This window comes from Colletotrichum graminicola, assembly GCF_000149035.1.
Source record: "Colletotrichum graminicola M1.001 genomic scaffold supercont1.9, whole genome shotgun sequence".
NCBI lineage: Eukaryota > Fungi > Ascomycota > Sordariomycetes > Glomerellales > Glomerellaceae > Colletotrichum > Colletotrichum graminicola.
Window position 1 is genome coordinate 323,821 of NW_007361013.1, and position 26,221 is coordinate 350,041.

The 26,221-nt window shown below is 54.8% G+C and overlaps 9 protein-coding genes across 9 annotated transcripts; 1 reads left to right on the forward strand and 8 right to left on the reverse strand.

Moving 5' to 3' along the window:
* Positions 1–476: 476 nt before the first annotated feature.
* Positions 477–4,973, forward strand: GLRG_03084 (GANP/Nin1/mts3/eIF-3 p25 family protein; the record flags this gene model as incomplete). The annotated part of the gene is made up of 2 exons (XM_008093769.1): positions 477–2,487; positions 2,815–4,973. 2 exons carry the CDS (start codon positions 477–479, stop codon positions 4,971–4,973), a joined length of 4,170 nt encoding a protein of 1,389 aa, XP_008091960.1.
* Positions 4,974–5,488: 515 nt separating this feature from the next.
* Positions 5,489–7,207, reverse strand: GLRG_03085 (LPXTG-domain-containing protein; the record flags this gene model as incomplete). The annotated part of the gene is made up of 3 exons (XM_008093770.1): positions 5,489–6,561; positions 6,617–6,868; positions 6,925–7,207. The coding sequence occupies 3 exons, from the start codon at positions 7,205–7,207 to the stop codon at positions 5,489–5,491; spliced, it is 1,608 nt and encodes a 535-aa protein (XP_008091961.1).
* Positions 7,208–9,542: 2,335 nt separating this feature from the next.
* GLRG_03086 (glycosyl hydrolase family 43 protein) lies at positions 9,543–10,487 on the reverse strand (the record flags this gene model as incomplete). The annotated part of the gene is made up of 1 exon (XM_008093771.1): positions 9,543–10,487. The coding sequence occupies one exon, from the start codon at positions 10,485–10,487 to the stop codon at positions 9,543–9,545; it is 945 nt and encodes a 314-aa protein (XP_008091962.1).
* Positions 10,488–12,457: 1,970 nt separating this feature from the next.
* Positions 12,458–15,070, reverse strand: GLRG_03087 (TruB family pseudouridylate synthase; the record flags this gene model as incomplete). Its single annotated transcript, XM_008093772.1, has 12 exons — positions 12,458–12,909; positions 12,965–13,069; positions 13,128–13,182; positions 13,288–13,503; positions 13,558–13,629; positions 13,686–13,789; positions 13,846–13,967; positions 14,036–14,051; positions 14,104–14,150; positions 14,654–14,697; positions 14,760–14,826; positions 14,949–15,070. The coding sequence occupies 12 exons, from the start codon at positions 15,068–15,070 to the stop codon at positions 12,458–12,460; spliced, it is 1,422 nt and encodes a 473-aa protein (XP_008091963.1).
* Positions 15,071–15,734: 664 nt separating this feature from the next.
* On the reverse strand, positions 15,735–17,167 carry GLRG_03088 (uncharacterized protein; the record flags this gene model as incomplete). Its single annotated transcript, XM_008093773.1, has 4 exons — positions 15,735–16,522; positions 16,573–16,724; positions 16,777–16,858; positions 16,918–17,167. The coding sequence occupies 4 exons, from the start codon at positions 17,165–17,167 to the stop codon at positions 15,735–15,737; spliced, it is 1,272 nt and encodes a 423-aa protein (XP_008091964.1).
* Positions 17,168–19,218: 2,051 nt separating this feature from the next.
* GLRG_03089 (uncharacterized protein) lies at positions 19,219–20,517 on the reverse strand (the record flags this gene model as incomplete). Its single annotated transcript, XM_008093774.1, has 1 exon — positions 19,219–20,517. The coding sequence occupies one exon, from the start codon at positions 20,515–20,517 to the stop codon at positions 19,219–19,221; it is 1,299 nt and encodes a 432-aa protein (XP_008091965.1).
* A 532-nt stretch (positions 20,518–21,049) lies between these two features.
* GLRG_03090 (carbon-nitrogen hydrolase) lies at positions 21,050–22,412 on the reverse strand (the record flags this gene model as incomplete). Its single annotated transcript, XM_008093775.1, has 4 exons — positions 21,050–21,189; positions 21,231–21,721; positions 21,834–22,164; positions 22,277–22,412. 4 exons carry the CDS (start codon positions 22,410–22,412, stop codon positions 21,050–21,052), a joined length of 1,098 nt encoding a protein of 365 aa, XP_008091966.1.
* Positions 22,413–24,286: 1,874 nt separating this feature from the next.
* On the reverse strand, positions 24,287–24,590 carry GLRG_03091 (uncharacterized protein; the record flags this gene model as incomplete). Its single annotated transcript, XM_008093776.1, has 2 exons — positions 24,287–24,359; positions 24,412–24,590. 2 exons carry the CDS (start codon positions 24,588–24,590, stop codon positions 24,287–24,289), a joined length of 252 nt encoding a protein of 83 aa, XP_008091967.1.
* A 239-nt stretch (positions 24,591–24,829) lies between these two features.
* GLRG_03092 (uncharacterized protein) lies at positions 24,830–25,339 on the reverse strand (the record flags this gene model as incomplete). Its single annotated transcript, XM_008093777.1, has 1 exon — positions 24,830–25,339. One exon carries the CDS (start codon positions 25,337–25,339, stop codon positions 24,830–24,832), a length of 510 nt encoding a protein of 169 aa, XP_008091968.1.
* Positions 25,340–26,221: the final 882 nt, after the last annotated feature.

A 26,221-nucleotide genomic window follows, 5' to 3' on the forward strand; every position in this document is an offset into this window, starting at 1 on the left:
CCCTCATTTGGCGCCAGACTTATCGCAAGATGTGCGCTTTGAAATGCTATAATGAACAAAATGATGGTTAATGATGTTTCATCTGCAAGACCCTATGTTTTACAATGATTCCCAAGCACTGTGATTGGTTGATTACATAGACACCATTAGATTAGTTATTCCCGCAGATACCGTGTAGCAATTAGGATTGGATGACCCAAGTGAATGCATCGTAGAACGAATTGATTAGACTCACTCAAAGCCTTCACTCAAGGTGTTCCTACATCGATCGCTCTATTCGCACACCCAAGTTTGGCAAGAAATTGTATGTGGGGCAAATAGCCGCTTAGGCGTCTGCGCTAGAGCTAAGCGCGACAAAAAAAAAAGAATACGCGACAAACGCAGACCAGCTCCATCCTACCTTCCTTTAGTTCTCCACTTCCATTATTGTATGCCTCGCCGATTCCCATCTTGGAGTTTCCTTTTGCGACTCCGACATGACGTCGGTCTCTCTCCCGCCTAACAGACCTGACAGGACACCATCTTCATTCGCGACATCATCATCGGGCGGCTTCGGAGGCCATTCTGACGCGGGCCATCACAGTCTCAACTTCGATGGAGTTGGCGGTGGCAGTGGGAAGCGGTTGAAGCGCAACCTGACGAACCAGCCTTTCGAAATGACGACTCTCGCAACGAAACGGAAGGGCGTCAACCCATTCGACGGCGCAAGCTCAGACGACAATCGCCGGAAGAAAAACACAAAGAATAGCTCACAAGGCGACTGGAAGAAGAAGTCCCCCCAGCCGCAAGGCGCGAAGCCGAATGGCGCGAAGAAGGGCTTGAAAGGGTTCGGGTCCACGCAGTCGCGCGGCGGTTTCGGCACTCAAAACAACAACAAGACTCATACACAGGGCGCATATTCTACCGACTACGAAACGGACGATGCGACCAGCAACGCGGTCGGCGATGGTACGCCGTACTCCGACAGGATATTTTCCCAGCTTCGAAAGGATGCAATCGCGCCGCCAAGATGGCCTTCTGATCCGGGAAACACGACCTCGAAGGCTGCCATGGCCAAGTTCAGAGAGGAATACAAGGCATATCGCGACCGCGCCAGATCTTCTCTGATGCGCGCCGGCTTGATTGACGATCCGGACAAACCTAAACGCCTGGAGGACGCGATCGATTTCAAAGGCATCTGCGACGCGATGTGCCCAGACTTCGAAAAAATCACCCGCATTACCGAGTTCGACGTTCAGTCCGCCGAGAAAGATCCCCAGACGACTTTCGCCATCACCTCGAAGATGGTCAAGAAGCTGGCCAGGTCCGCAGCTGGCCAGGAGGCACCTCTACCCATGGATGTCAGATCTACCGCAGCGCTCAGAAAAACGCTCGATTACCTCATCAACGATCTATTACAAACAGATGAAAATCTGCCCTCCCTACACGGCTTTCTATGGGATAGGACACGAGCGATTCGTAGAGACTTTATTTTTCATTCGTCCATGTCCCCCGAGGAGATGAAGGACCAAGTTTACTGCCTCGAGACAATCGCCAGGTTTCACGTCACGTCTCTACATCTTCTTTCCCAGGAAGGATTCGCACCAGAAGACTTCTCCGAACAACAGGAAATCGAACAGCTTGGGAAGTCATTACTTTCGCTTATGTTTGCATACGATGACTGCAAACCCCAGGGCGTCGTTTGTGAACACGAGGCCGAGTTCAGAGCGTACCATTTGCTCTTCAGTGCGAACAAGCCCAATATACTCGACGATGTGCAAAAGGAGTGGGGAGACTCTCGTTTCTGGACCGAATCCGACGAAATCAGGACAGCTGTTTCACTTGTCGAGAGTCTGCAAAGTGCCGAGGATTTTCACGGTCCATTGGGCTCCGGGCCATCTATGGCGGTATCCGGCGCACATCGCACCTATTTCCGAATCCTCGAAAGCAAACAAGTGTCTTACACGATGGCTTGCTTTGCAGAGATTCATCTTGGTCAACTGCGTCGCTCAGTTCTGCGCTCCCTGAAGAAGGCGTACACAAGACCCCGGCACGGGGCAAAAGATATCACGCCTTCTACACTCAACCGCTTTCTTCGCTTCGACACAGAAGCTCAGGCAATTGATTTTGTCGATCAGCATGGTCTCAGCTTTTCAGATGGACAAGGACCATCGGGCGAACCCGTCCGATACCTCGACACTTCGCAACGTCTAACATGGCCAAGAATCCACCACAGTTTCTCCCATCAACTTGTAGAAAGGAAAAGAGGGCATCACGGTCTTCCTGATGTCATTCACAGCACTATTCCCGACCAGTCCACACAAACCGCACAAGCGACCTCAGGGCGTGGCTTTGGCACAAATGCTGCATCGCCCAGGCCACCGCAACAGCATCCCACGTTTGGCAGCAACTCGACGGCCAAGTCAAACAGCCCATTCTCTTCTCCTTTCTCGGCTCCTCAAGGGGCCGTGTCGACAGGATTCGGAGTAACGCCATCTTTCGGCAAAGGTAAAGAAACTTCCACGCACTACCCATACCGCTGCCACCTTGTGTCTTTCAACTCCCCTTTCGACTTCAAAAAACTGTGGCCAAGCGCAATACCCTCCAATCGCCGCCAAGTATCTCTTTTCCTTCAATCTCAGAGATTGCTCTATTGGAACAGATGTCATCGCAAGCAGTCAACACATCTGGCCCAGCAGCGAATATTTTGATGAGCAAGAGCTCAAAACACACTCGAACTGGACGATCTGGCTAGCGAATCAATGCCTTCGGCAAAAGTTGATGAAGATGGTAGGGATGGTCGAACGGAACCTCCGCTAACTTTGTGTCTCACAGCAACAGAAGGCTCAAAGCCTGGTTCAACGGGCTCAGGCCCGTTTGCAAACCCCTTTACTGCCGCGAATTCCTCTCTTACAACTGCAACGCCATTTCAGCAGGCGGACCAAGGCTTGCCGCCAACAGCACCGCCTGCTGTTAATCCGTTTTCTGGCAAGCCAAGCCCATTCGCCAAGCCGGAAGCAGCACTAGAGAAAGCAACGGCACCCAGTAACCCCTTTACGGGAGCGGCTCAACCTAATGGTTTTGCCAAACCTGCGCAATCCGCTCTTCCATCATTTCCTGCTTCATCGTTTGGGGCCAGCACGCATCAAAAGGCACAGGAAACCACACAAACAAAGCCAGCAGCACAGGCCGGTAGCGGTTTCTCTCCCTCTATCAGCGTCACTCCTCCGACACCACAGTTCCCGCCGTCAGCTGTAGGTGCTGCCTCGAAATCATCCAGTCCATTCAATTTCCTGGCAAGCGCCGGCACATCGCCCGCGACGCCGGCCTTTTCTTCTTCGGGTCCTTCTCAGCAGACACCGAAGCCGGTCGAGGTACAGCCTCCGTCGTCATCAACAGGAGCGTCATTTTTTACTCAATCGGCTGAGCCTGTGGAAAGCCCCAAACCACAGCCCACGCAGTCACCAAGCCCATTTGCTACTGCTGTACCTGCGGCGGAGACCTCTCAGAAGCTCCCGAGCTCAGGCACACCGTCTTCTCAGTCTCCCCTACCGAAATTTTCATTGCAAGCAAGCAATGCTTTCTCAACCACCACGCCGGCACCGCAAAGTCAACCAAGTTTCTCACTCGGCGCTGCCCAACTGGAAGAAACAACCTCGCAACCTGGGCAAGTTGCGCCCCCCAAGCTCCCAGTCGAAGAACGACGGTCAAACAAGGATGTCATGGCGGACTTTGCAAAGTGGTTTGTTACGGGCGACAACGGGTTGATGCAAGAGTTCGAGAAATTCGTCGTTGAGCAAATCGTTGCGGATACCTTTACAAAGTATCACAAAGAAGAAGAAGAAAGAAAACGAAAAGAGGAGGAAGCAAGGGACCTGGCAGAAGCACGGAAGTTCCAAGTTTACAACCTCTCCGTCAAGTACTTCTATCGCTGGAGGGAAATCGCCCGTAACCTTCGTCTAAGCAAACTGCGGCGGCAGGAGAGGGAAGAGCACCGAAGAGTTCAAAGGGAGCTGCGAGAGGAGGAGATGAAGAGAAAGAAGAAGGCGTCCATTGCGGTCGAAGCACGACGAAAAGCCCTGGAGAGGCACGGGGTTGATCCTGTAGAGGAGTTCAGGGAACTGCTCTACCTCCGAAAAGACGACCCTCAGGTCGATCTGCAGGCCGAGGCAGAAGCCCTTCTCGCCACCGGTATCTTGTCGGGCGTTTCGGATGAACGAGCTGCAGTCGCGAATGTTATGCGCCCCCCCGTGAAGGTCGAGACGGCTGCAACAACACCATTGCCTCGATCGCGGTCGACGACAAGCTTGTCGCGGTCATCATCGGGACCAAAGCCCTGCGGCGCTAAGACGCGAGCTCTGAGAGAAGAATTCGGCAAAAGCAGCAATAACTTCCGCCGGTCCCTACCTCCCATGTCAGCGCACTCCTCGTCGTCGCGCATGTCATCAGAGCCTCAGAAACGCGTCAGCAAGGTGTCTGACCGTTGGCGTCTAAAGGCAATGGGACTCGTAACAATGCCTGACGGATCGGCCCTGCCAGAGGCTATCGCCAATGAGATGCGATACAACGGCAAACGTTATGAGGGTCTTGGTTCGTTCGGCCTGGACAGAAACGATACGGAGCGACGCCGGAGCGTATCCGCCGATCTCAGCCACGCCGCGGAGGCCCGCCTGCGGTTCTCGCAATCGCTGAACGGCGGCAGCACCACCCCGCAAACAAATGGAACTTCACCACTTAGCAAGAGGAAGCGGTCGTTCGAGGAGGACCACGAAGCGGCGGTTACGGATGAGGCCCGCGTCAAGAAGCGGCCGTCTAGCAACACCGACCTCGACAGGATACTGCGTGAGGCAAGGGAGAACCTGGAGTCGCTAAGAAGCTCGAGAGTCGAGCTGGACGAAGGGGCGGAATGGTTCAGGGAGCAAAACGAGATGATGCACGCCGAGGAGCTGAGCAGGGCCAGTTCGCCATGGGGCAAGGGCGGGGGGTATCGGTGAAGGCGGGGGAGGGGAGGCACGACGAGCATAAGCACAGGCGTTTCACGGGTCTATATGGTTGGGAAGGGGCGGTACGAGCAAAGTTTCTATAAGCATGTCGAATTCCTCAGGTACGAAAACACGGGCGTCACACCCATAGAAAGAGAGGTTTTTGGATTGTCCAATCTGCGCAACGGAGGCCTCTCCGAGTTCTACTTCCTGGTGATGGTGATGGTGATTGTAAAAGTTGAATGTCGCACTTCGATAACAAGACAAGCCGGGCCGCGAGATTACTCCGGACCGACGACGAATGGTAGGTAGCATGGGAAGAAAAATTGGTATTACTGATTTTGGGCATGGGCTACTCCCGAGACCCATTCTCTCCCTTTTCCCGCTCCGTCATGCAAAATGGCCCCCCCAGAACGCCCATTCGCCCGTCGCTGTCCCTACGACGACAAAAGCCATTGACACATGGAGAGAACGCTGCAGCAACAGAAAGAGGATAAACAAAAAAGGATACAAATGTAGGGGAGAGACTACCTCCTCTTGGGCGGGGGAGGGGGCGGCGGGAAGGTTGTCTGTATGGTGGACGTCTCCACTGGGCTGCCGCCCAGCGAGGTGATCCTCTTGGGCAGCGGGCGGGGGAGGTCCCTCGTGATGGAGGGGATCGTCCGCGCTGCGTCCCCAACGGGCGGCGACGGCGACGAGAACGAAAACGACAATGATGGCTCCGCTGGCGCGGCGTGCCGGGTATGCGTCGTCGTCGGCGCGGGCCAGCCGCCCTGGCTGAGCAGGGGGCTCGCGGTGGTCCCTGAGGTCGGCGAGGCGTACGTGCTCGCCGGGCTGAAGACCGCGGCGTGGCCAGTGGGCGGCGTCGGGGAGCCGTGCTCTGAGGGGACGTACTGCCTGAAGGGCAGCAGGGGCGCCGCCGAGGTCGTGGACGTCGGAGTGGCGTAGTAATCGTCCTGTGGAGAGGACGAGTTGAAGCGCGGGGAATGAGCCTTGACGGGGATGGCAGGGAGGCTGGTGGTGATGCTAGCGAGGGGAAGGATTTCCTTCTGCGTGGGTTTGCGGTCCGTGTAGGGGACCGGGGTTGCGTCGTGGAGGGAGGAGATGGAGTTGTGCGGCATCCAGAGGCTGGGCTTGGAGACGGGGCTCGAAGCCATGTCCTGCTTCTGCTGTTGGTTCTGGGCTTCGTGATGGTGCCGGAGCTTCTCGCCGTGCATGTCCTCCTCCTCGACGGAGAAGAAGTTGGGCGTCTTGGGTGTGAGGTGGGTCTGGCACCGGAAGGAAAGCGAGGAGACCGGGCGGTGGCCCTTGGCGCGGCGGAAGAGGTCCGGGTTGATGCCGCGGCCCTCTCTGCGCGCCTTGCGCTTGCGCCATTGAATGAAGGTGCAGCCGGCCACGAAGAGGAAGGTGACGACGGCGCCAATGACGATGCCGACGATGGCGGTCATGGGGAGGGCGGGCGTTGCATCCTTGGCGAGCTTTGCCGCGTCCTTGGGGTCAGCGGCCGTGATGGTTCCTTTCGTGAAGACGGTGCTGTTGAGACTAACGAGCGTTCCCGGGTCCGGCCTTTGCCGACATCCCGCCTCGAGTGCGATGAGGTCTGAGAGATAGGTTAGAGAGCGGTCACGGGGTTCTTGGAAGAGGGCGTCGCTTACAGTTGGCGAGGTAGTAGTGCTCACCACCCGCTCTGACGCAGGACAGGCACTTATCGTATGCCGAGCCGAGCATGGCGCCGCCGTCCGCGTCACAGTATGAGTACTGCGATGACTTTTCTGGGTCCAGCTCGCCGTCTGTGAGAGCCTTCTCCAAAGCTCCGCATGCGGTGGACGTCGTGCAAGGGCTGGAGCCGACGCCGGTGGCATTGGGATACCCAAAGATGCAGTAGTCAAAGGAGTACCTCATGTTGTCTGGTGGGGTTTGTTAGCACGAGATTTTGAGATACGGCTTCGGTCTCCGAACTTACACAGAAACCAATCTTGGTCGTTCTCGGTCCCCTGGACAAGCGAGCTGTCCTGGAGACAGCTCATGCATTGCTGGAACTTCTGGCCCGCAGCCCCAGTCTGATATTCGCCATCTGTACACGTGATGTCCTTGCCCTTGGTGTTGGACGAGTTGGGATCCGAGATGTCGAGGCCGTTGGAGTCGAGGCAGAAAGAGGCACACGGCGAATTCGGCGTGACCTGCAACGCTGAGACGTACGCCGGCACGACTATGGTGAGAAGGACTAGGGCGGAGCGAGCGGTCATTGCGAGATCTTGGGCGAGCTGGTATTAGGCAACGAATGTCGATGGAAGAGAAAGCAGAACAAGACTCCAGAGCCTTGTCTACTGTGAGATTAGAACGGATAAATAGTCCAAAACAATAATACTAGGTATCGCGCAGTGCAAGGCAAAAAGACTCGAAACAATATCACAATAAGACGGAACAACCCCAGAAAGATAATCTCGAGGGATGTCCAAGGTTCACAACTATATTATAGTCGGCCGCGTGTGTTGATCACACGTCCATAGTTGACTCGAAGGGGGAGGGATATGCAGCTGCAGGAACATATGGTAAGGTGATGGGCATGGGGGCCGCCTGCAGGCTACAAGGGCCCATGGGCGCGATCCCGACAGATGGGGAAAAGCAGGCCGCGACAAACGCAGCCAGCCAGACGGAGGAGAAGGGAAAGCGATATCCCAAGCCGGGGTTGGGGGCCCCGTCGACCTGCCGCCAACCCGTTCAACAACGATACGAGGTGGGTGTCGACATCGGCAGAGGGTGTGGTGATGTCGGCCTCGGGGGCAGCCAATGAGCGACCGGTTCTGGGTCCCCAGCGGGAAAGGAACAGCCAGCGACGAGGAGATTAAGCCTTGGACCATCTCGCATTCGAAAAGCGCGCTCCGCGCAGACCATAGGCGCCGTTTGCGGACGTGACTGATGTGTGCTTCCCGAAGGTCGACGAGCAACATTGTCAGGTTAGCAGAGCAAAGCAGAGCAGAGCAGAGCAGGCACGGGGCAGCCCAGCGCTAACAAGTGTCAAGAGCACTTGCAGAACGGCGGCATGCGCATATTGCAACCTCTCCAGGCTTTGCCGCGATGGAGGGATATTAGCCAGCGGTTGTTGGTCGTTGGTCGTTGGCCCGACTGCATGTAGGAAGGTAGAGGCGGCATCGCAGCAGCGTTCGATAGCGTGGATTGCTCCCCTTCCCCCCCTCTTGGCGTTCTGCATCATTGTGCTTGTGCCTGGCTGTACCTGGCGTCCAGGCGCATTGTGCCAATGTCAGTGATCACGTCCGGCCGGCGGCTAGATGATGCACCTTGGGGGTGATATTGGGGGGGTGAAGAAGAGCAAGCAAGCAAGCATTGTGCCTGCCAATGGGAGCAGGGCGTTTGGAGATTGATCTGGTTGGGCACAATGGCTGGTAGTCAGCCCGGCGCTTACCTGAGCTCACGACTGCAGATGGCACCTGGTGGGTAAGTATTAAGTACCTAGGCAGGCACTATGTATCCGTAAGTGAACTAAACTAGGTACGGACAGGTACCCGTGTTTCCCACTACGGGCTAAAGTGGGACCTGCCCTGTCTGGGCCCATCACTGCTCTTTCCCTTTTATCCTTTTTTCTTTTCCTTATTCCCCCTTCCTATTTCGTCCGTTGGCCCCCCTTGCTCTTCCCGATGTGACAACCTTTCAATCACTTTTTGCCAGCCCAATCCCAGCTTATCCTCCCCTCTAAACCCTTTTTACCTTCTCCCTCTTGGGGCTCTGCAACTAGGTAATCGCTCTGCGCTTAAACCCGCCAGGGTTCCTTGCGGCATAAACTTTCTTCTCAACTTAACAACTCCCATTTATCCTCCCCCATTCTCAGAACTGGCTTTGTTGCGCCTGATCTTTTTTTTCAACACCCTGAAAGCTTATCATCAATGACGTCGGCTATATCAGCTGTCAATTGAATTTTGTTTTGTTTTTTCGTTTACTCTATTGCGACGACACGGCTTCCCTGGCATATGTGTACGTGTGTATTATGCTTATATACGCAAGGTGTGCGTGCGCGCGTGCGCGCGGTCTTCATTACTCGTGCCTTTCTCTGGGTGTTTTAAAACCAAACACCACGTTTCCCATCCATGTGTCACCCGTCCTTCGTTTCGTTCCGCTGCGATGCGAGACATTTGCCGTTGGCATCTCCATCGCAGGCCACCTTGACCTTGTTTGTCTCATGACGCGTCTGTTTTGTCGTTTGCCGCGTTTGTGTGCGTGTGTAAGTCTCATGTCCATGAATCCAAAACGCCCGCAGATGAGAAGAAACATCGCCCCCCTCCAAGCCCAGCCCAAAACCGGTTCAAACGGAAGATCCCCGCGGTGAAACTTTCGGCTGTGCGATGCGACGTGCCGCCAACAACGTCCAAACGCGTTCGCCATCTTCGCTGTGATCCAGAACGATCCCCAACAAACACACACCATGCATGCCGTACATGAAGAAAAAAACCAGGAGACTGAAAGATATTGAGAGAGAAAGAAGATAAACAAGAAGAAGAAGGAAAAAAAGTACCACAGGTCCACTGTCAACAATCATCCGGTTCTTAATTTCCGCTCAAGCTCTCCTCAGCTGACGATCACGTCCGTGCCGGTGACCGAGTAAACCGTCTGGAACATGCACCGCGACGGCGCGGCCCCGGGACAGAGGGCGTGAAACACCATCTGGCCGCCCCCGACCTTACTCGTGGCACCGCCGGGCGCCGTGAGGTTGAAGTCGCCCGTCTGGAGCAGCATCCGCGGCGCGCGCTGGTAGGGGCCCTTGAGGCTCTTGCTCGTCGCGTAGTTGACGTTGTACTTGTCCGAGTTGAAGCAGAAGCTGCTGAAGAAGAGGATGTACAGCCCGTCGCTGGTGCGCACGAGGTTCGGCGCCTCCACGAGCGGGCCGTCGGCGTCCGTCCTCCCGAGGACCTGCACCGGATCCCCGACCATGGTGGCCCCGTCCGCCTCGACCTCCTGCATCATGATGGGCGTGTCGACGAGCGGCGGGATGCCGTTGTTGCAGTCGCCGCCGTGGCCGATGTTGTTGCCGTCCACCTTGTAGAGCACGTAATGCTTCTTGGTCGGCTCGTCGTAGAAGCCCGAGGCGTCGATGGCCCCGCCCTGCGACAGCGGACACACCCACGGCTCATCCGTCGCCACGTACGGGCCGGTGATGTTCTTGGAAATCCCCACGCCGATGCAGTGCTTTCCGCCGGCGCCCTTGACCTCACCCGAGTAGTACATGATGAAGGACCCGTTGTCCAGCTTCCGCACGTCGGGCGCCCACGTGTTGGAGCCCGAGGCCCAGCCGACTTGCGGAAGCGCGTCTGTGTCGAGCAAGTCCCACGTCCCCGCGATGTCCGATGCTCTGGCCACTTGGATGTTCTTGCCGTTGCTGTTTGTCGCGAAGGAGTACCACATGCCGTCGTCGCCTTGGATGAGGGCAGGGTCCGGGAAGTCGGTGTCGATGCTCGTCGTAATAACCCTCTGTGCTCGGCCCTCAACAAACAGGGCCTCCACCGGCGCGGCCATTACGGGCCGCAAGGCACCCAGGCAGAAGAGACCCGCGGCGAGGAGAGAGCATTGCCGTAGCGATGTTGTTGTTGATGCCGAAAACATTGTTGCTCCCTAGGGTATAACAAACAAAAGCGACAGCTATATAAAGAAGGAGAGGGGGGGGGATGTGTTTATATAAAAGACACACGATAATGAGTGACGCCTTGCTGAGCTCGACCAACTGCGTATATACAACAGACCGAGACAGGAGGATGATGATGAGGAGGAGGACCGGGCGGTTCTTGTGCGTTTCTTCTCTCTGTTCAGGAACTGGACATGTCTAGTAGATGCAAAACCGAATAGACATTACTCCGTTGGCAAGTACTGGCGTCATGAATATCACAGCAAACTTCGAGAAGAGAGGACCTCTGCCCCGGTGAAGGCGTGCGAACGAGACCATTCTTGTAGGCCGGCGGGAGGCTTCCTTACTACAGGGAAAGGGAGGTGAGCCAGGGACGTTTTGGCCGAACATGGGAGTTCTCCGAGTTTTTCCTCGCTCCCCTTGGCCGTCCGCGCGCTCGCTCCACACACGGCGTTTCTTTTTTGCAGTAACAATCTCATCCTGCATGGCCCTGCCACTTGAGCTCGTGGCTCGCGTCGGTGGGCTCGTTGCATTTCCATGTCAAAGCAGCTGCGTGAAACAGGTGGGCCGGGGAGGGGGGGTGGTGCGTAGCGGTCAAGTGCGTGGCAGCTTCTTACACCTCAGCCTCGACCGGCTTCCCGATGCCAAACCTCTTAGCACCTGCAGATCAAGCTATAAAGAAAATCCCCTAAGGCTGGGCTCACGTCAGACAGGGGTGGGCGAAAGGGAAGGGGGGTCAGATTGGAATCCTACTAGGCTTCGGCCCCGTGTCCTTGGTCGAGCAACAGAAAATGAAATAAAGGATGAGGTGCGTGTGCATGCGACCGCCGTTTTCCCGCTCCCCTTGCCAGTCGGGCATGGCCACATGGATGTCCGTGTAACGTCGTCCGCTATAGAGAATGGAGAGAGGAGGCTCATTCTGACCCTTGACCGAGACTCGCACCGGGGATGCACGGGGATTGGTCGGGAATGACGGTGGTCGACGACGGAGGACGACCGGGGGGTGGGATCTCCAACTGCCGGTGCCTATCGGGTGGCGAAGCACGGCGCGGGGGATGGAGGATTTGAGGCGCAAATAAAGAAAGGATGTTGCAAGCCAGTGGAGTGACGTGCCGCCATGAGTGCCACCTCAGGAGAGCATTAAAGTGATCCGCCTTCAATAACGCATTGCCAGTTAGGCAACCCACGGGGTTCTTGGGGGTGCATTGCTCCGATTCCACGCGGCATCCATCAGAGAGCGGGGGGAGGGGGAGGGATTTGGTGACAGCTGCTACGGTTTCCTTGGTCGACTAACACAAGTGGCCTGAGACATGCCTCTCTACCCTTGTGTGCCCCTTTTTTCACAAGGAACTTGTCTTCGGACGAATCGCGGAACACCTATATGGTCGCCGTATGTGAGTAAGATGCTAAACAACAACCGTTCGGACGAGATCCACGCTTTAGCTCGGACCCGGCTGTGCTGGTCTGAAATCCCACCCCTGAATCCTGGGCCACCCAGGTCCTTCTTAACGATTTCCGTACTTCCGTTTCAACATTTTGATGAATAATCTCCTTCAGATATCGAGTATTTCCGTTGAAACGACGTCGATCTAATTTGTAAAGGAATCAAACATGGAAAGGGAGGGATGGAAAAAAAAGAAAAAAAAACCCGTGAACTGATGCGACAGTAGTAGCCGTCGCTTTTGATTTTCGTATAGGACCTATCTACTCCTATCCAGCCAGTACGCACTATGTTCAACAGGAGGAAATCAGAACCAAACGCCACTTGCCAAAGCCATTTTTTATGATACAACAGCCAACCACCGACCATTGTCAACCAAACGCATGGTATCGAGCCAATCGGGAAGATCCAACTCGCCAGAGCTTACTCGCTGTCGTCATCTTCCTCACCGCCGCCTGACTTGGACGCCTTCTTCGCCGCCTTGGCGGCCTTCTTCTCGGCCTTCCTACGCTTGCGCTCCGCCTTCTCGTCGGGTGTCTCGCCCTCGTGCTTCTTGCGCTTCTTGCTCTCGCCGTCATCCTCGTTGTTGGCAGGGGTGACAGCGACGCTAGTGGTGACCGTCGTCGTCTCCACCGCCTTGAGGGGAGTGGCCGGGGCAGACGCTGCAGCCGCGGTGGCACCTTCGACGGCGCCGAAGTCCTTGTACTCGGATACCCACTTGGCGGGAGTCGCCTCGTTGGGACGACCGTACTTGTCGAGCTTGCCGTCGGCCTTGAGCTTCTTCTTCTCCGAGGCCAGGGGCCCCAGTCCCCATCTTCTGGGGTACAGGTCGCGCTCCATGATGCACCGCTTGACCTTGGCAACAACGCCGTGATCTACATGATGTTAGTCCAAAGGAATCGTGACCGCATACAATGACGAAAGACGTACCGCATGTCGACATCTCAACGGTGGACATCTGGGCAATACCAAGGGCAATAGCCTCGCCCTTGGTGGTCATGAGGACAACCTCGTCGTGGACCTCGATCTCGGACTCTAAAAAAGGGGATCAGCATGGCAGTCGTGGGTGACCCTTACTGGGTTGACAACTAACCGTATCTCAGAAGACCGGGAAGCATGAGCTTAGCACCGTAGCAGACGGCGTTGACCTGCCACACACGTCAGTATATACGGTGGAACAGTGAATCGGATCCGAGACATTGCCCGTATGGTCGCATTGACCGTGCAGAGCGGGGTTGTAATAGGTTACTTACGGCACTATCCTTGACCACAATACGCTTGTAGCCAGTGAGAAGAGTCTCCAGGGGAGAGATGACCTTGCGCAGGTAAGACTCATCCCTGGTGTTGTCCATCGTCCATTGAGCATCAAGCACGTCGTGCAGAGTGACCATGCCCTTGGTCTCGTCCATGGCACCACTGCGCACTCTGCGCAGCTCCTGCATGTGACCACCAACGCCCAGCAAGAGACCCTAAAGTCGCGTCAGTAATTAAACCGAGGCCAAACGGAAGCCGAAAAAACGTACCAGGTGGACGCAGAGAGTACGGATGTAGGTTCCAGCTTCGCACGAGACCCAGAAAACACCGAGATGACGGTCCTGTATTTGACGCACCGGTCAGCAGTTGGTTATCGCAAGGAAACGGATCGACGTACATTGTCAAACTCGATGAGCTTGCTCTCGTGGATGGTGCGGATGCGCAGCTGACGCTTGACGGCCGAGATCAAAGGTGGACGCTGGAAGAGGGCGCCGGTCAAGGCTAGATTGCGAGTCAGAACCATATGGACAGCTGCAACAGAATCTGTTTGAACTCACTCTCGAGAGCACGGGCAAATTGGACTTGGCCGCCGGGGAGCTTGTCGTGAAGACGGATAACGGCAACATACTCCTTACCAGCCGACTGCTGAGACTTGACGAGTCTGGTAGCACGGTCGATGCTGGATAATCCATCAGTTGCAGTTCTCTCATGGAACGCGCCAATGGCGATCAGTGGGTTGCTACTAACCAAACAATCAAACAACCTGAGAAAGTTAGCAAAACACGTTCGAGACAAATTTGTGGAACCCGACTCACCAGTAACTTTGGGATCAAGGGTTCCGCTGTGACCAGTCTTCTCGACGCTGCAAGCAAAATCAAGGTCAGTATTCGGTCTTTGGACGAAGCTCCCATCCGAGTGCGCGATTCCCCGAATGCCCCTCGAAATGCATCCATCGCAAGGATTGTTGATTGAATGACGGCAACGGCAGGCGAGGTATCATGATGGTCCTGTCAGCCGAGTTCCGACGAATTTTGTCCGAAGCATGCATATAACTGCCAACTGCAGCCCTCTACATGATACGCTGGTGACTGATTCTCTCGGGAGAAGCATGTCAATTCCCATGGGCCTGGGAGCCCGTGGAAAATTTTCGCCCCCCCCGGCGCATCCAGCCGAACCGAACGCGACGTCATTCTTTACCGCCCGTTGTCCATCCGAACCCGTCGCGTTATACGCCATCGGTATCGTATTTCAAAAAGGCGTGGTTTTCGTAATAGGATATCAAGTTCCGTTTCGAGGGAAGGGGCTTATCGCGCAACTCGGACGCGGGGCATTGCTTCAAACATCAGGGAGGGGGGGATTGCATACCGAAGCATTCGCTTGACCCAAGCGACAACCTCGTGGGAACTGGGCTACGCAATTGTTAGCACAACTGGCCATTCCAATTGATGCGTACGCGCCATAGAAGACATACATTGGAGGGCTTGTCGAGGTTGATGACACCGCTGGAGATGTACGACTTGATGTCTCGCTTCAGAGGGCTGCATCCTGCCGGAATGGGGGTGAAGTGACCCGTCCGGACGAGAACTACAGACCGGTCAGTCGGCCGTTTGATTGATCTCTACGAGCGATCCGCTCAAGCCCAAAGGGTTAAGGAGGGAACTTGCGCTTGTCGTAGTTCTTGAGCAACAGAGGCCAGCTGCTCGTGTCCAGCTGGGGGAGCGAGGCCTGCGGCTTGATGGCGAACTCCTCCTCCTCGCCGTGCTTGACGACTTCCATGGCCATTGTTTCCGTATTGTCCTTGGAACGGCGACAGGCGTTTCAGGTTCAATGGGGGGTCTTTGTGCTTGACGTTGCGGCGGCAGGTACTCGCGAACGTCGGGAATGGAAGTTCTCGTCGTGGGTGTTGGAGGACTTGAAGCTTCCCAATCCAAATTTTTTTCTCCTGCTGTGGGGTGGAAGCTGCCAAAAAATGCGTCTGGGCCCACAGTGTGGCGCCCGTTGGCCATTGAATGGACGTCACTGGCTCACCGCCCGCGTTCAGCCACACACTGCAGTTTCCACCTTTCCAGGGTCCAGTCTTGTGCCGCCATGCACGCAAAAACTACAGCAGAAAGCATTGTTATTCATGTTCACATTTGTGTTCGCAATGAATGGATACCAATGGGGCTACCACTTACCGGTATCCAGCAATCATGTTTTCAAACGAAGCTCATTATTTCCATAACACATATATGAATACCAGCATCGTTCATTGCGTTTGCATTTCTTGCAACATCTCGGGTCATTGCCGAAAAGGCTTCTACATTCAGGCCTCAAAACTGAAGGCTAACAATCGGTGTCTCCAACAATGCTCAACTCCCGCTAATAACAAACAGATCGCGACAGCTTTGAATGCTCAAATTACATACCACAGCCCGTCATACCGCCAGACATCTTATTCGCCGCCTTAAATGTACCCTCTCCTGATGTCCTCTTCTGTCAGGCCGTGGTACGCTGCCGGGTTGTGCTCCGCGTACCTCGAATGTCCTGGATGCTGGAGAACTGGCGGGCTGGGATGCCTCTGACGTGCGTCCCAATCGCCCTCGATGTCTCTCAACTCATACGACTCTGACCTGCCCTTTCCCTTGGGCTCGGACCAGTTGTTTCCAGAGCCGTCGCCTCCGAGGGCGACGCCGATTTCCAGCGGTTGAGCCCTGGAAGCCGCTTGGTCCACTGGCCACTGCGTGCTCGGCGCCTCGTTGCCGCTCACAGGGCTGTTGTACTGGGACGAGTACGGCGAGAAGTATCTCGGGAAGGCTTTCTCTGCCTGGGGGCTCAGGGGGGAGTCGTCCCAGCCTCGCGTGGGTCCTTGGGTGCTCGGGGTGTCGTCCCAGCTTCGTAGTGGTCGCTGGCTTAGCGGAGTGCCATTGATTCCGACCGTGTTCAGCGGCGATGGCCAGGCAGCGGGACCCTTTTGCTTCATTTCCAGCTGCTTCAGGAACGCTCTGCGCCTTCTCTTGCCGTTCCACACAATACAGAAGCCAGCGATCGCCAGGATGAGGACAACACCTCCGATGGCGATACCAACCTTGCCGCCCAAGCTGATAGGGCCGCTGTTGTAGTTTGACACGTATGTGTTGGTTGGCGATGGTTCGGTGGCGTTGACCGGGGTCTTGGAGAAAGGAGAGCCTTCGACGGAAATCGTAGCACCAGGCTCCGGTCTCTGTTGGCAACCGGCATCCAAGATGGTGAGGACTGGGTGCTTGTCAGCAAAAGGCCGTAGGCTTTTTGACTCCAGAACTCACAGTTGGTCAAGTAATGATTCTCTCCCGCGCGCAGGCAGGCAGCGCAACTGCCGACCTGGTTATGGTTCCACGCCGAACAGTAGTCATACTCGGTGCCGTTTGGTGCCAGGTCATTATACATTACTGCATTTTGCAAAGGCTCGCAAGCAGTTCTGATCAACATGTCAACATGCAGAACTACGGCGAGATTAGACGGCGACGAACCTTGTAAGACAAGGACTGGAGCCCACATCGGGGTTGTATGGATAACCGAACAGACAGTACGAGACGGCGTATCGTAGGTTATCTGGGAAGATTAGCGCAAATCCAGCACAAGCCCGCATCTCGGGGACAAGGATGGCGTACACAATAGCCACTGCGTGTCCGTCTGGGTTGCTGTCGAGTAGTCGCTGGTCAACTCGCAGGAAACACATTGCTGGTATACGGGACCAGCGCCAACGGAATAACCGCTCTCGCTGCAGACAACGTCCGTCTCCGTCGTTGCGTCCAGTACGTTGCCGCAGAGTGTCTGGCAAGGTGAACCCTCGGCCACGTGGATAGCCGAGGCGTGGCCCAGCCAAACACCCAGTACAATGGTGCTCGGTGCCAACCGCATTTTTAGATGGAAGAGGCGCGTGGATGATGGATTTACGAATCACTGGCTTGACTCTGAGTCTTCGTTTGTTGGGTCGAGGGCCTCCACGAGGAGCCCGGCGCAAGAAACTGTCTGAGGGACGATGCACCTATTTTACATGCCTGCGAAGACCGGTTGTACGGCAGGTTCTCTCCGGGAGGTTGTACGGCAAAGATGCCGATGAGTAAGATTTAAAGGCGAATGCGTGGTATGACGAGGTGAGGCCCCGGGATTGCGAGCAATGCCAAACGAGGCTTCATATGTGTTTCGGTGCTTGCGAAAGGGAAAACAGTGAGGTTGTGATTGTGACGAGGGGCGCAGGCAACTGCACATCTCATCACCTCGTTGGTTCTCTTGGTGTGTGTGATTGGGGTCCAAAAGAATTGGGGTGGCACGGAGGTCGATACATCTTGGGGAAGACATCAGGGCTGCCCCCCAGCGACCATCCGGCGAGCCGACGCATCTATCTGGCTGGGACAATAAGCTCGGCGGCCTCGTTGGCCGCGGCCAAGTCTACAGGTTGGTTTGCAATACCACACCGCCGTTGGCTCCTTTGGTGTTCGCTGGCGTGGGGATTGAGAGGGCGAGATCAGCTCACGTCGCTGGTCCTCCTAGCGCCGTGGTGGGCGATGGTGTGCAGAGTGCTGGCCGGGGTCCCAGCCACTCAGAATGCAACAACCCTGGACGACTGGAGGGGCAAGATGCAAGAACCCCTGGTCAAATTCACACCTCAGCAACCTCTTCGGGCGCGGGAACCCCTCTCCGTCACTTGATTGGTTATGGAAGTTGTTTGTCTGCTTGTCGGATGAGACCTGTTGGACGGCCTAGCGCCCTGAAAGCGATAGAGAGCAACAGAAAGCAAGGTGCCTCCTAGCTCCCGTATTGGTGGTATTGGCTATAGAATGGTTGATGGGACCTACCTAGGGCTGGTGCCTGTCACATTTGTCTTCATCGTTTGAACAGCGACTTGGGTAGTGCGGAGAACAGATGGATGCAGTCTGGCATGGTCATCGGCTCATGTGCGGGATAGCCCGATGTCGCGCCGCTGAATGCGCCAGGCAAACGCGACCCAGTCAACATGACTCCTCAGATATCCTCGGTTGATCTCCCATCGTTCCATGATGGAGTACAAGTCAAGCAGGTCTGATGCCAAACAGCATATACATACCATACGAGGGATGTGCCGTGGTCAGTCCGCACTGGGCATTTATCCCTTCTTCCAACAGCCACAAAAGGATACATGGAGCCTGATCGACAATCTCTCTCAGAGGGTCATTTTCCGACATTGTGATTCCAGTCAGCATCAGCCCCAGGTACGGATCGTGTCATATCAGGCTCAATTTGAGCCAGGTACAACATGAATAGTTGAAACCCGCAGGCCTTTCCTGTTGCTTTGTATGTAGTTAGTGATCGTAGGGTAATCGTAACTCAAGTCCTTGCCGGATGTTTGTTCTCCCATACGAAAGTCCAGCAGAACTCTGGTATCTTTGAAGTAACTAAGGTACTGACTGGTACATGATGGTCCCTCTCGGGGTCGCACAGGAACGCAATGTCTCTGGAGTAACCCCACAATGATCAGCGACACCCTCAACAAGTACATGACAGCACTTATGTTTGCATCTTGCAGCGTAACAAAGGTCACTATTCCCGTTGAACCGGTTATAGTCTGAATTCTACTGGAGTTGTCGATTAGACTCAGTAAACTCCTTATATCTTACAGTTAGGAACGCACGAGGCACAGATGAACGGACACACCACCATCGTTGTCATGTCAGCTAACATGGTATCTAAACCAGCAATTCCATTCCAATCCATCCCAATCCATTTCATCCATAACGTCATGTCAAACCCTCTTCGGATCCTTGCATCCTTTCATTCATTATACACATTGGCATTCTTCCCTCAAAATGATAGACCTTTGCTCCTCGTGAACGAGGACCAGACTCCCCGCTAAACTGAAAATGAAGAAGGGGGAAAAAAAGAAAAAGAACACACACATTGAAAAGTGTGCTGCGAGCTCGCGTGAGAGATGTCTATGCTACTATAGCATTTGGGCCGTCTGATGACAGCCCGATGTTGTTATCCAGACAAGCCAAGTCGGCAAGGCTACCTGGCAGATCCGGCGTTCCTCCAATGTCGTTGTTTTCGGCGTCGCAGATGACCACCATGGCGCGTGGGGTCTTTGGCTCGAACGGTGGTGTGGACGGTGAGCGGCCAGCTGAAGAGACTGTCCCAATAGTTTCAGCAAGAGAGTCTGCATCACTGGGCTTGTTAGATCCAGTGATCGAGTAGTTGAGACCGTCTTCTCCTTTACTGTTCGTGGCGGCGGTAGCGTTTTCAGTACCCTTTGCTGCTGCAGGGGAAGAGAACGATCTGCCATGACTTAAATCGGGGGAAATTCTGTGCCCTGAAGACGTCAAGGTGGCGCCTGGATCTGATGCAGTCGAGTGTCGTCCATGAACAGGGCAGGTAGGACACAAAATAGCCTCGACCCTCTCGAACGGCGTCCCAGAACCAGGCGATCCAGTGGGAGGCTTTGACGCAATGGAAGATCTTCTGTCACGCTCAATGCGGATAATCTCATCTGCATCTTGAACCGGAGGACTAGAAGGGTCGCGCGGCGACATCTTCGGAGGTGAAAACTTGGAGCCGGGCTGCCGACCGCGACTGGCTGCACGAGAAGCGGGACGTGACCCGACTTGTTCCCCGCTTATCGAGGCTCTCGAGGGAGAACGAATATTCCGCATATTGTCTTTCTCGGTTTCCGTGATCGACCCGGATCTTGCGTGGTGGTTCATACGGGACATCGGTCGCTGGGGTTGCGTCTTCTGGGTGTCCGGCAGTGCCGGCAGCGATCGCCGATTGTACTCGTCACTGTAAATACTTGGGCTCGCCGCAATTAAGATGGACGATAGGTGCTCGCTGGGGCGGCTTCTGCTGCAATTGCGAGACTTTGGTGACGATGGCCGGTCGGGATGCGGAGTCACAGCTTCTTCTGGCTGACCTCGATGCTTGTTCACCGACTCGGCTCTTTGTGAAATGGACCCCAACTGTTGCGTGATTGCGCTTGCTTGTTCACGGTATGCCAAGGCAGAGTCGGTGCGGTCCAGCATCCTTGTTCGACTGGCGTTGCGGGACTTTGGCGATGAGGGTCGAGCTGGAAAGCCATCCTTCGACGTTGCCTCGCCCTTCGAGCTGTTGGAGTCCCCAGAGCGCGACTTGCTGGAGTGGCGCGCCTTGCCACTTTGAGACGCAGCACGCCTTTTCTCCTTTGACGGCTGTTCACTGAGCACCTTCGACTTTGAACTGCCGGCTGTGGCTACTGTACGCATGGAGTTTGAAGAGTGCGTTCGAGGAGTTGACTCATTTTGCGTAAATAGCGGAAAGTGGAATGTCTGGGTTCTGGTGTGGTCCGGCTCTGCCACTGGGTTTCGTTCGTGTGATTCCAACGGCGTCTCCAAAAGGCTGTCAGAAGGTCGCCAGAAATAGCGGGGCTCCATTGGTGACTGATCCTCGAAGGGAGTGATTGGGGTGAAAGGCATGTGGGTGATGGAAACACTCCCGCCATATATCCTCTTATCCCCTTTTCTGGGATAACCACTCAGGGGAATGCCGCTGTGAGGGTACGGAGTGCTGTCTTCGGGTGGACGAGGGTTCGATTGGACTGAGCCATTAGAAAGTACGGATTGAAATGACTGAGTGGACTGGCTGCTCTGAGGGACCGGACTGCCCGCCTGCCACGGTTGAAGGGGTGGAGACTGTGGAATGATGAGCTTCGGCCGGACCGCCTGGGGAGTAGGACTTGGAGCGGTTGGGGTTGGAAGATTGACGCTCTCTGGCGACCTGGCCGTATTGTCTACGGAATCAGACTCCGACGGGAAGGTAGGAGGGGGAGGTATTTGTATCCTGGGTGTCTGCTTCACCTGTCTTGACGTCGGTGACTTCGTCGATGACTTCTGCGAGGATCCCGAAACAGAAGACGATTTCCCTGGCGGAGATGTTGGCTGGGGCGGAGTGTGCGATGAGACTCCTCTCTTTGGCTCACTGCTGCGGGATGGAGCACTAGAGCCGGACGGAGTAGCTGAGGATGGGCGATCTGGCTGTTGCATCTCGGACTGTACGGTAGACGACCGATCAGGCTCAGGGCGATAAACCAGCTTTCCGTAAGGAGGGTTGTTGGTGTCGATAACCAGGAGCTCCTTCTCGCCTCGGCCAAGGAGGCCATATATCTTGACCTCCCCGTCCTGAATCCCAACAACCGCGCTCGTCCCTGCATAAACTGCTTCATCCTCATTGCCAGTCCGGTTGCAGAAGACAACAATAATCTCCTCCTGGTTATCTGAGCGAATGAGAGGTTCCAAACGAGTGACCCAGTAGGTCAAAGTGTCCATGTCTGGTTCATTGGGCATCCGACTGAACAGGCGTCCATCTTCTCGAGTCATCCACGCCATGGACACAATGACCAAGTTGGATTCATACTCGAGGACATGGAAGGCAAACTCAAAAGCATGCCACGGAGCTTGAAACTTGTAAGGGCTGTTGAATGTTAGCAGACCGTTGTCACTGGGCTCCGTAAACTCAGACTTACTTTAGATCCATGCCTTGTAAATCATGTTAGTAAAAGGATAGCAAATGGCATGGGAAGCACTCACAGATACCGATGGACGTGTTTCCAAGACCAGGAATCCAGCCCTCATAGAACCCTTTGTTCCCCTCAAGCGCCCAGGTCTCGTCCGTGTAGTACAGGAAACTTTTCCGGTAATTGGCGATCGTCTCTCCATCTCCATTGACCACGATTGCAGAGTTGTAGTACTCCGGGCCTGTAGGCCAGTTGTGAGAGACATCTACCTTCTCTGGATAGCCAACGACCACATTGCAGTTGTATTTGAGAGCCGTAGTTCGAGCCCATAGCGAGGTAATGCCAGAGCCTGATGGCTCGAGAAAGGGCGAGATTTGCTGCAACGATTTGAAGTTGTATCCTAATGAGGGTCAGCGATGTGAATGATATGCGCTCGCGCTTCCTGTCGGAAAGGCTGCGAGATCACCATTCCACTCCGCGATGAAGCGCCGTTCCAATGCTGCAAGACTTACCTGTGAAAGCCAGCTCAGGCAGGACAAGCAGATCAAGATCGTCCGTATTCGCTTTGCTCAGACATGAATCGGCGCGGTTGAGGTTATTGTCGATGTCGCCCACTTGAGGAGCGAACTGAAGGCAGCCTATCCTCATCTTCGGGTACTGCGAACAACGAGCAGGATAGATCAATGAGTATGCCAAATGCTCCGTCTCCAAACACGCCTCGACCGATCACACGTCTCGCCTCAGAGGAACGGAAATCGTAGTCCGGTTTTGACAAAGACACCCAGAGAAGAAGAAGGCGGCGGTGGCTACACGATGCCAGGCGAGGTGAAGGATAACGGTGGGGAACACAGAAAGATTCAAAACAAGGCTAGAGGGGGCTAGATAATCTAGGTGATCTTGAGGACGAAGATACCTACAACTTGGAGGGCGGGCGGGGGAAATAAGGAGCGACGGGCAAGGGGTCGCAATGGGATCCGAGCACGGGGTAAGACGCCAAGATGAATAGAGGTACCTTAGGTACTTTGCACCTGGCTCTTGGGTTGCCGGCCAATTGTCAATATGCGTTGGTGGTGATGAAGCACAACCAACAGGATATCGACGTTTGCCGCTGTCAGCGTGCAAGGGTCTTGGGGGAAAACTGCTTGCAAGCTGCAGCAGCGCCTAGCCTCTCTTGGGAATCGGCCGATCACCAATCCTGCCAACGGTTAGTTACTCTGTCCAATTAGAACCGCTGAGGTGCTCTGCAACCCTTGCTCACAACCATGAAAAGGACTGAACATGCACCAACAGCATGATAAGTCCAATATGCTCATTGGAACCCTCCCTGCTGGAAGGAGAAAATCTGCCCATGTTCCGCCACTCCCAGCGGGCGTTCAGACAAAGATTCCTATCCTCGGCTGCCTAACTCGGTTTGGTCCAAGGAGGCAACAAGTCGGTCCACACCGCAGCCTTACCAATGTGTTGTATTCACAGGCTGGTGCCGGACGCTTGACAACATCCCGAGATTGGGGTAGGAGGGGGCACGATAGTGTATAACTGCCGTGTCCCTTGATCGTATGAACTGCTCCTTCTGTCCTCCTCCGATGTTGGCGGCTCAACGCCGGACGATTATCAAGCGGCACACAGCCTTGGATGTCGATGCGACGAACGACACTGACCGCAACTCACCTTGCGGGTGCAACAACGGCGGAGCAGGGCCCGGGAATGAAGGATATGCGACTAAACTACAAAGTACCTCTGTACGATGCCAGGGTCAGCTCCTGCAAGTTGACCAGCCCGTCCAGCTAGCAAGGGCTGACCACACTCGGTATCGGTCACGCCACCTCACCATGGCCAGTTTTGTCCTGTCCAGATGTAAGTCACTCGAGGAGTTTCTTCTGCCGATCCCTGTTTGAAAACCCGCTGTCTGGATGAGAGGCTCTTCCGACACAACGGTTCAGGTGGAGAAGGTTGGCCTGTCTACTCGCTCTATTCGTCCAACATGCGGCTCTCCTTACCTACTTTCCAGTGCGTTCCAACCAGCCTCCCCACGAGCTTCCAGCGCGTAGCCCGGCCAATCAGACGCCACTGCCATGCCGTCGCTAATGTGATTGTTAAGAAGTAGGGCTTCCGACTTGTAAGCAACAAGGAAAGCGCCCCCAAGATTTCAGCGCTTCACGATTACCACTTGCCACGTTCGTTTCCCCAGCGCCGGCTGCTGTCTGTTTCTGCACAGCAGGCGGAGCCCTACAGTGATCGGAACCAAGGTTCACAAGAGTCCGGACATGTACCGGTAATGTGGGCTAGAAGTCTGGTCCCTATTCACCGTACCACCTTTGTTTTTGCGGAGGTGTATATGTAACGAGAGCCACAGAGTTATAGTATTCACTCGAATCACCACTTTGTGCCAACAGTGTACAGCCTGGAATATGAATATCACGAGATATGTCTTGAAGGATTTCTCGAGAAAGAGACACAACCATTTTTCCAATCCAAATCGTGAGCATTACCTCCCTGTAACAATCACAGCCAGTACGTGAGCCTCAGACCGTTATCACCAAGACATTGGTGTTGACTTTGGTGAACCCATAGTATGTCCGCCATTGCTTATATTTGCTGTCCTGGACGTCAGTCTAGACCTAGCCACGGGAGGACGGAATTCCCTTACTTGAATACGGTCATGACCGCATGGCCCGTTGTCTCGTTGTGACCCCAGGAGGCTGACCAGCCTCCGTTCTTGCAGTTCTGATGCGCGATACTCTTGCCCAGCGGCTTAAGTCCCTCGAATGGCCGGACATCTATATGACAGGATTCGATCGTCGAGTTGCCACTCTTGATCCCAAACATCATGACGAGCCTATCGGTGAAAGACCCGGTGATGAACTTGTCTAGACGACGTGGCCAGTCTTATCACCAGCTTCGTAGGTGAAGCAACTCATCTCACATCTGATGACGTCGACAAGCTTCCACTCTGAAGCATAGGCAATCCCCCCATCCCTTTCCCTTGCTTCCTCTAAACTCTTCTGTTCCTCCCTGTCCTTCGCTCCCTGCCTTTTCTTCGCTTCTTACAGTCGCTTCATATTCTTCTAGGCCTTGTTGTCCTCAGCCTTGTCTTTCTTGGTCTTGTCTTCCGCTATTTGCATCATCTCTCGCTTGGTGGGAATTGGGTGATTGAAGACATCGGAGGTCTGTGGGTTGACTTCGTTGCCAGCCCAAAGATCCGAATCCCTGGCCGAAAAGAAGGATAGAAGACCCCTCTGCTGGTTGATGACCGTCAGGGTAACAAACTTTTGCTCGTCCCAGCCGCCGTTGACCGTGTACTCCGGGGCGTCAGGGCATTCGAGGGCCGAGAAGTCGGTTTGGTACGCAGGGAGTCCGCCCGCTGCCTCGATGGTGAAGTTGCAATACCTGGGGGCTATTGCCGGGTCTTCGGAGATGAGGAAGCTGTAAGTGCACTTCGCCTGATCTTCCGAGCAGGCACGCCGGAAGCTCATGAGGGACCAAGTCTCCGGGCTCGGGGGCTGAGGCGACTCAGCCGGGAATGAGAGCGCCTGGAAGGCAAGAAAGCTGAAGATGAAACCGAGCCTTGTCGCCATGATGCAGATATGGGCCTGCCTGGTTTACTGTGGCGGTGGTGAGGAGTTTCTAGTCTCAACAACGGCTTTCGATTATGGCCATTATATATCTTCTCCTGCTCAGTGGCCAACTAACTTGGCAAGCTGGCGGCAACATACTGAGAATGGTTCACGTGGTATCTCATACACGAATTTGTAGACTCGGGCAGCGATTTGTTGGAAATTTGATTGCGGATGCTCCATCTTTGAGAATGTACAACCCAAACTCGCCCTTTTTGCGCAACACGGATGGACTCACAAGGAGTACTCAAGTCGTACGCCAGGCCAATATCGCCGAACCTGCGCCGTTTGTCCCTAACACGTAGCCTTGTTCTTCGCCCCAGACTATCACATCGTTTGTCAGAAACGTTGCGATACCTCGCTAGACAGCAGATCTTGTAGAATCTCGAAGCATTAGTAACGGATAGCCAGACCTCCATGCCCAAGAAGTCTTCTGAAGCCTTAGAGTAACACTGAACAAAGCATGCGTTTTGTCACCAAGGGCTATTATTTGGCCCACAATGGGACTCGGGGTGTCAGAATGCCGTATTTCATTCGCGTAACATGGCTCAAATAACTGAACTAGAAAGCGCGAGGCTAGGTAAGACCTCGGTCCGGTTGAGGTCAAGCAAGCCGTTTCCAATCGCGAATAGAGGATACGGTAATGGATTCTACAGGATCAATGAAGATCAGAAAGCTGATTAAGGGGCACATTTAAAACTAGCGTCAAATTCGGACACTCAAGCTGACGACTGATAGGTGGTGCAAGTCGTTCAAGTGCCCCATGGTAATCAAACTCGGGTAACCTGTCGGACAGTGCGGGATGACTCGTAGTAGAAAACGGATAAGAAGGGAAGGAATTCA